Source organism: Eublepharis macularius, chromosome 11 (assembly GCF_028583425.1).
Source record: "Eublepharis macularius isolate TG4126 chromosome 11, MPM_Emac_v1.0, whole genome shotgun sequence".
NCBI lineage: Eukaryota > Metazoa > Chordata > Lepidosauria > Squamata > Eublepharidae > Eublepharis > Eublepharis macularius.
Genome location: NC_072800.1, coordinates 49,109,414 through 49,124,703, shown reverse-complemented (window position 1 = coordinate 49,124,703; position 15,290 = coordinate 49,109,414). Strand labels below are relative to the sequence as shown.

Below are 15,290 nucleotides of genomic sequence, written 5' to 3'. Positions count from 1 at the left end.
TGGCTGCGGCGTTCGCCCCCCCCCTTCCTCCTCTTCCCGCCCCCTCAGATGTCGCTGCTGGTTCAGTGCGCGCTGGGAGCCGGGAGACTACGGGGGAGCAGAGCCGCCGGGCGCCGACTGAAGTCCGTATCTTTCCTTTCAGCCGCTTTTTCCTCCCTCCTTAACGTGTTCTTTGCTGGCATAGGACAGGCAGCAGGTCGTGGCCGGTCTCTGAGAACCGGGCCGACATTTTACATAACTCCGAGGAAGAACCAGGCGTGGCCTTTCTCCCCCCCCCTCCGCTTTCCCCCTCCTTCTCCTCCTCTCCCTCGATCGTGGCCGCCGTTTCTTGGCTCCTCGAGGGCCTATAAAGGGAGGGCCTCTTTTCGCAGGGCTGCCTTTGAGAAAATTCCTAGCTAGGCCCCCCTCTCTCTTACATTGCGCTTGCGGGCTGGGAGGGCGGGCAGCGGCCACCATTCGCGGAGGTTGGAGCCGCCCGAGCTCTCTCGTCGGCTTTCCTCGGAAGTAAGTCTACCCGACAGGCACAGAACTTGGTCCCAAATTAGCGCATTAGTCGTCTGCTTGCAGACGGAGGAAAGAGAAGGGGGAGCACCAAACGAAGAGGAGGAAGCGGGCTGGGCCGCCCCAGAGGCGTGAACGTGTTTTTTAAAAAGCCGTTGGAAGTTTTGAGCGCCTTGGAGGGATGGTGGCGTGCTTGCAGGTGGAGGCAAAACGTGGCTGGGCCTGGGAGGGGGTGGTCAAGGTGGAGTGGCGTTAATATCTTGTGCACCGCATTAGTGGCCTGCGGTTTCCCACGCGTTTCTGTTTCAGCGGCCCGCAGGTCTTTGCCTTCCGTTCCCTTGTGTATGGGAGGCCCATCAAGGCTCCCTTTCCTTTGCATGCGTTTCCTGCCCTGCCTTTTTTCTTGCCTATCTGCCTCGTGGTTAAGCATTTAGTTCTTTGCAATAGGCCTTTGCTACTGTCTCATTCCATTTCTTCTAAATAGAGGCGCAGTGAGCGACTTGCATGGCCTAGAAGCTACTGTGGTGTTGCATCTCCTGCAAAGAGATGGAAATCAGGCAGAACTGCTGAGTCAAAGTGGGTTTCAGGGCCTTGGTTTCTTCTTTGCCCTTCTCATTCTCATGGCTGATGCTCCTTATTGGTTGCCAAGGAACCATAGCGGAAATAGGCTATAATGGGATTTAGAGGCAGACTTTCAATCACTGTTTTAGGAGATTTATAATCTCACCTTTAAAAAAGTAAATTGTTGAAATAATTCTTTAAGATACAAATACAAGACTTTTAGGATGTATAAGTAGGTTATATTGTTGTAGGTAACCTGGTTATAATCCACAATCTTCTCTGTCACAGCCATTAATCTGAAAGCATGTATTCTAAAAACACAAAAGCAAACCTTAACTGCTATAGGTTTTATTTCATTGTGATCTGTTTTCTAGGTTTTTGAACAAAGTAAGTGGTAGATTAGAATGGAAGATACGTGATGAGTGGAAAGGCATGATGTGCATAACAACTCCAAATAACCAGGTTATAACATCAAGGCTTATTAACTTGTATTTGAAATATAGATAGTTTCACCGTTTGGAATAATACATTGAGGTCTTGGGGGATAGAACAAGGACCATATTTGTATTGAGATGCCTTTCTCTGAGTAATGCAACATTCCTTTTGTCATGCATTTTTCTAGTAAAAGCTCAGCAAGTCTGCAATAAAAATGGCCACCAATAAATCTACCTTGGTAAGTTTATGAGCACCTAAAATATTTAAGGATTTTACCACCGTGTTTCTTCAAATTTATAAGTTGGCATCTCTGTGTAAAAGATACATCCACATCTCCCCTCCCCAGCATTATTGTACCAAAATATCAGATCCTGAAAGTGAGGCTACTAAAATGAATGCAGACTCTGCTTTCACTCCATTTTCTACTTTCAGTAAATTATTATAACAATATTTAACATTTGCAGCCTGCTGTATATCTCATATATGGAGAAGAGGTTAATGAAGAATGTGATCTGGCAGCATTGAATATACCTGTGATTGTTAACTAAAATGTTAAGTGGATATTGTCCCTCTTGCATATTGCTAGGGAGCAAACTGTAGCTAGTTGAACATAACACTGTCAGAAAATCCAATCACTACATTTAGTATAATACTTTATAAAAGGGTCTATAGAGCAGGGGTAGCCAAACTTGCTTAATGTAAGAGCCAGAGAATAAACATCAGATGTTTGAGAGCTGCAAGACATGATGCATTGAAGCGACTTCAGATGAAGAGGTGGGTTTGGGGAGTGTCCTGAAAGTGACATCACAGGAAGAGGTGGGGTTTTGGTACAGTATGCTGGAAGTGACAACATCAGAAGTGGTGGAGCTTGGGAAGAGCCATCACCCGACCTTTGACTTGGAAGTGACATCATGAAAGTGATGGCATATCCTTGCTAGGCTTCACCCTCAAAGTCCCCAGGTATTTTCTGAGTCAGACCCAGCAACCCCAACATTTTTATTGAAAATATGAAAGACATGGAAAGAAAGAAGGAAAGGGAAGGAAAGACATGGAAAGAAAGGAGGAAAGGGAGAAAAGGGAGAGAGGGAAATAAACTAAATTAAAATGTATGGTCACGGCAATACTCAGAGACCTTCAGGAGCCACACAATATGTCTAGAAGAGCCACATGTGGCTCCCAAGCCGCAGTTTGGCCACCCCTGCTATAGAGTGTCTTAATTTAACCCGGACAGTGTTCCCCAAATCTCTCTTGCAGTGATGTAACTTCTTGTATGTTTGTAGAGAGAGGGAGATCCCTGCATTCATCCTCCCCTTTCCACAACTAAAGTAGGTACTTTATAATGGCGGCTTAATTTTTCAAAGTACTCAGTGTGGGAATTGCTGAATTAGTGATGTTGCCAAGAACCACTCAGAAAAGAGGGAAATAATCACCTGGCAGCAAGTATTCAAATTACTTGCTCCCACAAGAACTCACACCATGTATTTTTATACAAAGCCTATCCAAAAGTGTAGCTTTATTGGTATGCATAAATAGTCATTGTTAAATGTTGAGTGAGAATCTTATAAATGGAAGAAAGATAAATCAACTGCTGAGCTTTTAACTGAGGATGCAGTTTGAAAATAGAGAGCTTGTTGTATCAATGCATCGTTCCTAAGAAAGGGAGCATGAATTCTGCATTCTCTACATTGTACCAAGAGCTGCCAATATTGTGTATACATCTGTTTGACATCCTGTTATATTCAAAGCCCCTCCCCAAACAAATACACAACATATATTTGACATGCAGAAACTGTACATCTCTGAATAAAAGTGTATTTCACAATAGTGGGTGAGAAATGCATGTGGGTTGATAGGAATCTTTCCTGAGAGTAAGCCCCATTGAATAAACCTGAGTAGGATTCTGATAAACCAGCCTAGGCTTACTCTCTTTAATTTGTGATGTGTCTTTTTAAAAGTACAGTTATGGTAAGATTCTCAAGTGACTTCACCTTTGTCTCTGTTTACATTTGTAGCTCAAAGACCTATTCATTATTATAAATTAGTTCCAGATGCTCAACTCAATCCCCATCATTAGAAGAAATTAATTCTTGCATATTTTTCTTTCTTTTTTGTTTAACTGGTATTTTCCTTGAAACTTTATTTGGGTTGGTAGTTTAAATAGTAATGAGGTAAGCAATGAAATGAAAAATTTGGATTGTATTTCAGTAATGTAAGAGTGTTTAGAGTGCAAGGTACTGTTCCAGTTCAGTGAGTTATCTTTCATTTGTACACTTGGTTCCCAGTGGCATACCACAAAGCACTCTTGAAACACAGAGGTAAGTGTTGGGAGAGACTGCAGTTAATAAAAAATAAGACTGGGACATTATTGGAGTCATAGTTTGATCCTCACTAAAACTGGAATCAGCATCGTAATCCCCACAGTGTAGGATCCTGTGGGAAAGCTAGCATATCTTCATGTTTTCTATTTCAAATGCTACTTCTCACTAGGAGAGCATCCAGACAATGTTCACAACATTTGCTTTTGGTTCTAACAGAATTGCAGCACTTTTAGCATGACACTAATATATTGGTTTCAGACCAATTCATAGGGGAATTATGAAAAAATAACATTCTATTATACTGATTTGTGCATTATTGAGATTGGAATGCCTTGAGGATGATGTGGATGTAGTACCTTACTTGATTTCTGAATAATTTTTGGATGCTATATATTTCTATGGAGATTAATTTAAAGCTCTTTTCACTCCTGTGTTAAACCTGGTAAGCTTTATTATAAAAGCTCCATCATTGTAGACTTCGCTGATGTTTTAGAGATTATAACAGGGGAAAAGTTTCCATTTGTTGAGATCTACTTTGAGGCTTTCAGATATGTGCATTCTAGGTTTCCTAATGAAATTGGAAATTATGCATGGATGCTATTGTGGTAGAAATGTATTCAACCCCCTGCTACCTTTGGAGCATTGGTGTAACTTGTGTACTCATTATTTAACTTGTACCTTCAAAATAAACCAAATGGCTTTTTAAAAGACAGAGTAACTTCCTTTTTAATATTTTACTTCTTTCCACAATTAACACTATTAGATTTGCTTTTTGCTCTTCTGCAAGGCCTCTTACAAGGCATTTTGAGATAATTACAAGAGGCTATATGGAGGTAATATAGGTAGAGAAGGCACTGACCTGCATCTTCATCAGATGAAGGGAGCTTTTACTCTCAAAAGCTTATACTCTGAAAATCCTGTTGGTCTTTAAGGTGTCATTGGACTCAAATGTTGCTGTTCTACTGCAGATCAACTTGTCTACCCACCTGAAACTTTCAAACTAATGTCACGTTTTTGAGATAATTGGATATCTTATGGACCCAAGTCCTGCTAACTGGGAATTGGACAATGATGTAACTTAAGAGGAATTTTTTCAAACGATTTTGTTTTGTAGCACAAAATGGGGAAGAAACAGAATGGAAAAGGCAAAAAAATTGAAGAAGCAGAACCTGAAGAATTTGTTGTGGAGAAAGTCTTGGACCGGCGTGTAGTTAACGGAAAGGTTGAATACTTCTTGAAATGGAAGGGATTTACTGAGTAAGGGACTTTATTCTTTCTAATATGACATTTCTTGCAATACTTGGAGAAATGGGCTGCGGTTTTCCCCAGTTGTGCAGCTGTAGGAAGGCAACTGGAAATATTGTGAAAGGTTTATTGCAGCCAGTCATCCAGGACAATGGACAATACGCTTTCCTTGAAAAGTTTGGTGTGTCCAATTATCTGTATGGTTGGCATCCCCCTCTCCCACTACTGCCACAATTGTTCCATCTGTGGAGCATAAGGGAACATGCATACATCTGTGGTGGTGAGGATGTATACTACTTAAGTGTTTTAGAATAGAGTAACATGGATACTTAATATTACTGGTTACATTTTATTGTATGCTTCAGGAGTACTAATTTTGAGCAATATTTAAATTAAAAACTAAAAGCAATGTCTCCATCTGGTTTGCAACAGAAATTTGTGTTGCTCTATTTTTAAATGAGCAAAAAATCTGAGATAATGGTATTAAATAGTGAGGTTTGGAGGTAATAAAGATAAAAATACCAAATTAAATAATTTTCTGGAGTAACTGGGGTCCTTTTGTTGTGTTCTGTAATGATTTGGGCATGTGTATGTATGCAAACATGCAGTAATATATGTAGAAGAAATACTTCATTTGTTATATAATAATTAATGGATGTACATTAATTATTACATAAGTTAATGGATGTAAAGTGTATATGCTGTTTATTAAAATTAAGTTGTAAAAATATCATTGGCTCTCTGTGCACATGTGCACATCTTCTCCCATTTGCTAGGTCCTATAAACTGAAATTCCACTTCTTCCCCCAGAAGACATTAGGTGCTTTACTGCATATAATTAAGGAATAGCTGTTTTCATAGGATGCTGCTTTGCTGTCAAAACACCCTTATGATCTAATTCAGACAGGAAGCTTATTTAAAAACAAGAACTCAGATAATCAGGCAATAATAGTTAGAGCAGCGCACACATAAATTTTTGAAACATTTTTTGTTGCCATGTGCAACCCTAAAAATCGAGCACCTTGCTGTTGGTGTGGCTGTTAAATTATTTATGGTTATAACATTGCTGAGATAATTTATTGCATTTAACAGCACTTACTAGTTGTGATTAATACAACTTGGCTGTCCTTGGCAGTTTTCATTGACCATGCCCTAATGCCTTTTTGAACTTCAAGCCTAATCTTTATCTTATATTTTTCATTACTTCTATTATTTCAAGAATTTTGTGTTTTTCAGTGCTGATAATACCTGGGAGCCTGAAGAGAATTTGGATTGTCCAGAACTAATAGAAGCTTTCCTGAACTCTCAGAAAGCTGGTAAAGAGAAGACAGATGGTACGAAGAGAAAATCTCTTTCAGACAGTGAATCTGATGACAGTAAATCAAAGAAAAAGAGGGATTCTGTAAGTTACTTAAAATGTTTGGCTTTTTAAAATGATTTTTAGCATACCAGGTCAAGAGGTCATGGAGCACAGTTTTTGTATAGTATATTTTTAGGGTGCAGCTACCAGCCTCCTGATGGTCTGAAAAGTTGCCCGGAATGGCTTCTGATTAACCTGTGAAAAGTATTTCTAACTATCTTCCTGAAAAAGATGGCATTGTATTTTTAATAGCTTTTTATTAGTTTTCTCATATAGGAATAGGGGAGGACAAGGGGAAAAGGGAGGGAATATCAAATATATATCATAGAGTCTGCTCGAGTTAGAATTCTACTTATCTATGTCCTTTCAACATAACATTTCATCAAACATTTAACTGTGATTATTGATAATACATTACAGTAGTGTCTTCATATAGTTACTACATTCAAGTCAGTATGCTTATTTTTTATCCATTCATAAAATGGTGTCCATGGGGCTGCAAAATCTTCTATTTGTCCTTTCATTAAGTTAGTTTGTCCATTTCTGCATTTTCCATTATCTTCGCTATCAGTTCTTCTTCTCAGGGTATTATTGCTCTTTTCCAGAAGGATGCCAGTAGAGTTCTTGCTGTTGTTACTCCATGGATTATAAAATATTTCTGATCTTTTCCAATTTCTTCTGGTACACAATTTAACAAAAATATCTCAGGTTTAAAAGGGATTGTACATTGTAAAATTTGTTGTTACAGGTTATGCACCATTATCCAGAATTTGTGGACTTCTTTACATATCCAACACATATGATAAAATGTTTGTGTGTTTCACACATTTCCAACACTTGTTTGACATATTTTTATACATTTTAGCTAGCCTATCTGGTGTCAAACACCATCTATAAAACATGCAGATTTTCTTTGAAAGCAACTGATTTAGTTATTTTAATATTAACTAAAAGATGGCATTGTAGTATCGAATCATTGATGGGTGAAAGTAGGATTAGATCCTGTGAAGCATGAGTGCAGGCTTTCTTTCCCCCAGGCAGCCCTAGTTTTGGGGATCAAGAGGCCTGTATGGACAAAAAGTCATGGGAAGCTGCAATAAGGAGGAGGAATTGGGCAGTCACCTCTTTTGCCAGTAGTACTTCCATTGGTATAAGAGGCAGAGGGGCAACTTAAACCACTTTCTCCCTCTTTATTGTAGCTGCCCATTTGCTTCCACAAAGGTTCCAGTGATCTACACGTGCAAGAACATCATGCCTTTATAGTGCTTCCTTAGCCTTTGAACTCTGAAAATCTGCCTGTCAATTTTCAGGCTTGCATGTAGTGGAATTAAAGCTTATCTTCTTTTTTTTTTTAATTTAAAATTCTTATTTTTGAAACTGTTATGGAGGGTTACAGCGTGTACTGGCTTTTTCCAATGGCTGGAGAATACGTAAACTAAATGAGATTTTGTTTAAATATTTAACAGATCGATAAACCCAGAGGATTTGCAAGAGGTCTTGATCCTGAGCGAATCATTGGCGCCACAGACAGTAGTGGAGAACTGATGTTTCTTATGAAGTGGTATGTGATAGAACAGAAACTGCAGCAGTAGTTCAGGACACATTTAAAATTATGGTTCGCTTTGAAAAAGGAATAGAATTTTTTTCTGCTTATATAAGCAGATTAATGAAAAAGCATGAGTGCTGTAGCGGGAGGGATGTGACCCTTCTGCTCGTTGATAAAATATTATTGCTTTACTGCTTATAAAGTTTGGTAAACTTCAGGGCAGTTTAAGAAATAATTCCAGAGCAGTAATCCTCTTCAGTCCATCATGGTAGAAGTCAGTTAAGACTTTTCTATTTTTTTTAAAAAAAGCTGCTAATAGAACATCAGCCTGATCTTCCATTTCAGGGTATTGGCTGTCACGCACAAAGCCCTTCATGGCCTTAGTCTCTCATATCTGCAGGACCACCTCTCTTCCTATACTCCAACAGGGCAGTTTCACTCATCTGCACAGAGCCTTCTGCAAGTGCCACTCTGCAAATGGGCAAAGTCAACATCTGCCCTTACATGTGCATTCACTATTGTGGCCCCCACTTTATGGAATGGCCTGTCTGATGAGGTTAGGAAGTTTTCTACTAACTATCAAAACTGAGTTACTCGGGGGGGGGTGTTAGGCAGGTAGGAGGGCTGTACTGTAACAAAATGGTTCAGAAAGATGCGTTGGTAAATGGATAGGACTGTAGATTATATTACTGTGTACTGTCTGTTGCTGTAAGTATGCTTTTACTGAGTAATTTCTGCATCATTTAACATGTTTAATTGCTTATACTTTGTTTCAGCATTGTTTTAATTCTGTTTTAGATTTCTGCTTGTTTTCCAATTTTCTGCTATGCAATGTCCTGTTGTGTTTCTTGAATGTTCCAGCCTTCGGTCATATTGACTCATGCTATGTAATCTCAATGAGAAAGGCAGACTATAAATAACATACATGTATTTGTAATCAATTCTTAACTGATGGTTGTTGTGGGTTTTCCGGGCTGTATTGCCGTGGTCTTGGCATTGTAGTTCCTGACGTTTCGCCAGCAGCTGTGGCTGGCATCTTCAGAGGTGTAGCACCAAAAGACAGAGATCTCTCAGTTGTGACACTGAGAGATCTCTGTCTTTTGGTGCTACACCTCTGAAGATGCCAGCCACAGCTGCTGGCGAAACGTCAGGAACTACAATGCCAAGACCACGGCAATACAGCCCGGAAAACCCACAACAACCATCGTTCTCCGGCCGTGAAAGCCTTCGACAATACAATTCTTAACTGAGTTTAGCAAATCCTACTGTGATTGAAATTACACACTTGATAGTTACATTAGGAAATCTCCCTCTTAGTTGCTGTCAGCTTCTTTACTGATGGCATAACCTACATTAATTGGTGAATTAGCATCTAGTGGCAAGAGCAATAAGCTACAGTATGGTAGCCCAAGCTCTGCTCATGACCTGAGTTCCATCCTGGCAGAAGCCAGGTTCAAGTAGCCAGCTGAAGGTTGATTCAGCCTTCCATCCTTCTGAGGTCGGTAAAATTAGTACCCAGTTTCCTGGGGGTAAAATGTAGATGACGGGGGAAGGCAATGGCAAACCACCCTGTAACAAAAAGTCTCCCAAGAAAATGTTGTGATGTGACGTATCCCCATGGGTCAGTAATGACTCGGTGCTTGCACCTTTACCATTTTACTACCATCTAGTAGTACCTATAAGCAAGATTGATATCCACTCCTGTCCCCCTATCCCCAGCTACTCTAATAAGCATTTGCATATTATAAATGCCTTTCTGTTTTGAGACAAGAAGAACTTTTACGTCTCTTTTCAAATGATGAATTTAGAACTATAATACTATTCATACTAATCTAAATCTCACGGATTTCAAAAGTACAATGTCCAAATAAACATGCAAAGATTGGGCTACATGAGTTACTACATCTGAAAAGAGCTAGTAATAGTGCTTCAGTTCCCCATTGTGCATTTTCGTATATTATCTTAAATAGTGTTTAAGTTTATTTTTTATTAAAATTCTTACAACAGGAAGGACTCAGATGAAGCGGACTTAGTGCTGGCCAAAGAAGCTAATGTGAAATGTCCGCAAATCGTAATTGCTTTTTATGAAGAACGGCTAACTTGGCATTCATGCCCAGAAGATGAGGCACAATAATTGTTTGGCTTTTCTTTTTTATATATGTATAAAGGATATTAACAGCTGTTTGACTTTGACTTATCAGAAATGTGGAAAATGTCTACATTCTAATAGGATGAGTTTGATTATTTTTGAAGTCGTGTTTTGCATAAACAGATGGAAAAAAGGGGTTGTGCTATTTGCTTTGTTTATTACAGGAGAGCATTTGATACTGCTTCCTGCATATTAGGTAAAGTGTTTTATAAAGTTCATAGTTTAATAGTGACACAATGGCAGTTTGAACAAACTCACAAGTGGGGTTTTTTTTGTAGCTCTATTCAATTGACATGCATGCATCTTATTCCAACTTGGTTATTTAACAGTGCAATCCTAAGCAGAGTTACACCTTTCCAAGTCCATTGAAGTCAGTGGTCTTGGAAAGATGTAATTCTGTTCAGGATTGCACTGTAAATATGTAAGGCCGTTCTTTTAGTATTTGTGGCTACTTGGTTCTGAGGGGACCAGGTGAAAACTTTGTAGTAAGTTGAAGGTGCAGTTTGTATATTGTTTATTTTATTGTAAATACTGGTGAATGGTGATCAATAAAATAATTTTATATTCTTGGTCCCTCTTCGCCAAACAATGGGAAACAAAATCTTCTAAAGGTTTTTGGTAGTGATGATATTACTATAGGCACAAGCATACAACATTGCTGCTAGTACTCCATTATATGCTCCAGTTTCCTTAATAGGTTTTTTGTACTGTGCCTAAATTAGCTAATGTAATTTGATAATCACACAGATCTCCTAAAAGCGTACTTTGTCTTAGTTCAAATTTGAAACAGCTTGTCTACTATGTTGACAGTGAAAGCAAACCGAGGTCTGCATTGGGGGTGGGGGAGAGACTTTATGCAAATACTAACGATACACAAAATCCATTGACTATGTCTAGGTTGGACATTGGGATGACACGTCATGAAGCAAAACACTGGAATCTCTTTCAAATTCATGAAAAATGGATTAGTTTTGATCTGACACACTATCTACTAAATCATAATTTTTTGAGGTATTTCCAGCTTTCTGCCGTAGACATACTTTTTGGCACAGTATAGCTTGAATTATTAAACGTTTGGCATAAAGGTTCTACTTCTGTACAACTTTACAGGAGTATGGGCCATTTCATGCAACTATTAGAATAGTTGACTCATGTCTAAGAAGCAGCACAGTGTTGAGAAGTATGGTTTTTCCCCAAAGAAGTATGTTTTTTTTCTTAAATCCTTCTCTACCATTTTAGCTGCTACTCTTCAGGTAGAACAAGATTTTTTATGTGATGGCAGAAGCATTTCCCGATAGTTGTATTGCACTGGCTGCATGAAAATTGGGCCCTGTACAGTTATTCTCTTGCTAATGATATGTGGGCATGCAAATACTAGCAGTACATAGCTGCTTATTAATGTACAAAGTAGTGAGGTAACTGCCTCAGTTCTGAAAGTTGACTGGGTGGTTACCCCTCAGGTGAATGAGAAATAATATAAACAGGCTTTGGCCTTGAGAGGAATTGGGAGTGGGACTTGAAGATTCGGAAAGTTCACAGAGGCTTCAACAGGTAAGCTTTCTTTATTCTCCATCTCCCCCCGCCCCAATGACTCAGTAGACTGGTCTTCCTGAACCTGTTCTGTCCTCATCAGTACATTCTTTGGTTTTAATTTACATCATTGTATTTTGCATACCCGAAGACACAGATCCCTTTCCCCCTGAACCCTGGATCAAGTAGAGATTCCCTACATATCTGGCTTAGTTTTGCTGTTCTTGAGAGTGGCATGAAAGTCAGCCACTTTAATGCCAGGAGTGATGCTTTGAATACGGTGTTCCTGAAAGAACTGAATGGATGTACAAGTGACCTCCAACTGTATGCTGTTATCTTTAATAATGAGTTACTAGACCATTTGAGAACCAGATAACTTTCCTTATGATCTTTTATTATTGAAGCACGATACTATTTTTGCCTTCATGTTATGTGACATCCTAATAAAGGCATGGGAAGTTTTCCTAGGAAAATATAAGAAAGGTCAAAGATGTTACGATCCTGAGTGTGGCAGCCAATGACATCATGGTTACCAGCTAATGGGCTTAATGGCACCTTTTGCTTTGCCAGAGTATTGCTTCCTTAAAGCCAATAGCAAATCCTGGATTTCCTTCACCTCATTGGTGCAGAAGGTACTTCAGAAGAACTATGGGAGGCATCACCACCTTGTATCTGCAGGGAACATCAGAACCAGCTGTTTCCATTGTAGGCAGAGACTTGAGATGTTGCAAGCCAGCATTTAGTGATTGGTCTCTACCCCAATGCTGTGATTTTGTGATTGGTCCAGCTCCCAATGGGCAACCACTTTGTGGTAGCACCTGCTCCCATCCTCAGAATTCAAAAAGTACCCACAGCATCAATAAGCTAAAACCAAAGAGCCTTAAACATGTACTAAAGTATTAACTTTCACAGGCTGGACCCTGCTTCGTTACAGGCACAAAATGAGAACATGTATCTGACAACATGGGCTCAAGTTTGTTTCAATAATTGATTAGTCTTTAATGTACTATACTACTTTTTAGATAAACATTTGCTTTTAAGGGTTTCACACTGTGTATGTGTTAGGGTTGTCTCAATAAACTTAATGCCTGCTGAGTATCTCCTCTTGCATTGTGGTACTAGACATTTTTTCATTTTTCAGTGTTCATGAGAGCCTCAGTTACATCAGGTGAAAGATCCATCTAGTCTAGCATCTTGTTTCCCATAGTGGCAACTAAGTGCCGTCTGAAGGTCTAGAAGGGCATAGGAGCTTCCTATGTATTCGAATAGTGTTTCTTTAAATCAAGGTGCTTCTAGTGTTTCTGTACTTGTGTTTCCCAACCTTTTTATTTTTATTTTACAATTTTTTCTCAACATTAACAAAATGTAAACTTTTAACACTAAATGAGTGATTTATATAACAACATTTAAGATGCTGAGTTAAACCTTTTTTTATATGGAGGAGCTCCTAAATTAATTTTTGAATTCCTACAACTGAAAATATTTACAGGTCTGTTGATGGCAGGGAGTGCAATTCAATTACTGCTATATTGTCATTTGTATTGCCAACACAGACACAATTCAACTAAATACAATAACAATAACCACAATATATTAAGAGAGATTTGGAATGTTTATGATACTTGAAATTTATTCCATGATTCCTCTTGGGATGTCTTGTGGATTCCTGGTAGGGAAAGGCTGCTCTACCTTCTAAGTTCTCTGTGTTCTGCCGGGCATGTGTGAGTAGCCTGTTGCATGCAGAAATAATTTCTGCAAAAACAGTGTGATGGCCACAACTCCCCCTGGCAATTATCTTTCCTCTTTCAAATACTTAGTTAACGGTTATACTATTGCCTACAGTGTCAGACTGGGCTCAGAAGTATCCTGAAGGAAGATTTAGCGGTCGCAAGCTCTCTAATTTCCTTGGAGCTCCATCCCACTCCCCAAAGAAGTGGCACCCTCACAGAAGTCGTTTGGTGTATATAATAATTGGATCCTTCTGTTTCCTGACCCTTAAGCAGTAATTGCTAAATTCATTTAAGTGTGATATAGCTGTTTCTTTCTAGGCCTATGCCAATGTTCTGTGCCTGTTAGCAAGGATTAAGTTGTGTGGGTTTAGTCAGAAGTGAATGATGGAGAGAGCAGGCTTTGTGGAATTGGAAGTATTCATATTATACAGTATTCTATAGGTTTCTAATACAGGAAAATATATGAAGTGAGGGTGGATAAATCCAGTATATTTTAGCTTGATTATCTTCCAAAGCAGTTTCTAATTAAAATCTGTTAGTTTTACAATAGATGTGTGTATGGGAGGAAGGTGAAGGACATTGTCATTTAGCTGATTTTTCTTGTGGATTGAGTTGCTTTTGTCACTCATCTTTCTAAATGATGGCTTTTAATCATTGGTCTTGGTTAATAAAGGCTAGCACTAGGAAATAGACAGGAAAATAGATATGAATTACCTGTCTCAGGAGAGTGCTAGTAGTGCTAGATCTGGCAGGAAACAGTCTCACAGTATTAAATGAAGGATTGTTGCAAATGCTATCACCACCCTGCCGCAACGGGCGGGGGTGTCTGGCTCAATTGCAGAGCATCTGCTATGCATACAGAAGGTTCTTGTCCAAACCCTAATATCTGCAGCTCAAGCATAAGGTTAACCTCCCAAGAAGTGGCTGGAGATTCAACTGATCTCCATACTGCAGTCTGTTCCCTTGGAGAAAATGGCTGCCTTGGAAGGTGGACTCTGGCATTAGACCCAGCTCAGGTCTTGCCCTGCACCAAACTGCTAGACTCCATCTCCAAAGTCTTCAGGAATCTCCCAATCTCAAACTGGTAACCCTGCTGAATCGCTAGCTGATGTGAGACACAAGCCTGGAGAGCTGCTGCCAGAGTAGACAATACTGATATTTGCAAGTGATATCAAACACCACACCCTGATGTGGAATACTGCCTTTGGAAGAGTTTGTGAGTACACTTCACTACATTCCTGTTTGTCTTCTGTTAAGATGGCAGGTTTCAGTCTTGACTCTTGATCTGAGCTGAGAGGCTATTACCCATTTTACAGGTTGTTTTAAGGAATGAGGCAGATAGTTTATACCCAATACCACTTTTGACGGCATGCTTCAGTCCCTAAGGGTCCTCTGTAAAAGAACATCCCTCATAACTATTAAAGCCTATAAAGCGATCCAAACCGACATATTCCCTCCAAATCTGGTTTGAATGATGATTCCAGAGTTCTGTTGGGAAGCGTAAACCAGAGCTGCTTTTCTAGTGCAATCTTAAACAGAATTACTCCGGTCTAAGATCATTGAAATAAGTGATCTTAGACTGGAGTAACACTTTAGGATTGCACTGTTCCTCTTCGTTTAGAAATCTGGACACGTCTTTTCAATTTCCCCAGAAGTTCGATCGAGTTGAGTGCTAAACAAAAATGAAGTACCACACACACATGTTCCCTCTACGGAAAATCTGAAAGAACAGGAAATAGGTCCGTTCTTAATTATGTCCCCCTTCAGGGATTTCCTGTCTCTACGTGCTCCTTCTCGAAATCGCTTTGTCGCTGTCTGAAGGGGGCGGTGGAGGAAAATGTGCCACACTGAGGTTTACGGTCATGATCCAAACCTGTAATAAAACTGGATGCTTTTAAGAGATTAACGAAAATTA

The 15,290-nt window shown here is 39.4% G+C and overlaps 1 protein-coding gene across 4 annotated transcripts; it reads left to right on the top strand.

The window, feature by feature from the left end:
- The first annotated feature begins 32 nt into the window (after window positions 1-32).
- CBX3 (chromobox 3) lies at window positions 33-10,688 on the top strand. Of its 4 annotated transcripts, XM_054991341.1 has the most exons (7): window positions 64-122; window positions 1,437-1,524; window positions 1,685-1,735; window positions 4,930-5,072; window positions 6,297-6,462; window positions 7,887-7,981; window positions 9,974-10,688. In XM_054991341.1, exons 3-7 carry the CDS (start codon window positions 1,712-1,714, stop codon window positions 10,098-10,100), a joined length of 555 nt encoding a protein of 184 aa, XP_054847316.1. In that variant the 5' UTR covers window positions 64-122; window positions 1,437-1,524; window positions 1,685-1,711; the 3' UTR covers window positions 10,101-10,688. The 4 variants fall into 4 exon arrangements, with proteins under 4 accessions (XP_054847314.1, XP_054847317.1, XP_054847316.1 ...); XM_054991339.1 differs by lacking the exon at window positions 1,437-1,524 and having other exon boundaries at window positions 33-122; XM_054991340.1 differs by lacking the exons at window positions 64-122; window positions 1,437-1,524 and adding an exon at window positions 141-504.
- Window positions 10,689-15,290: the final 4,602 nt, after the last annotated feature.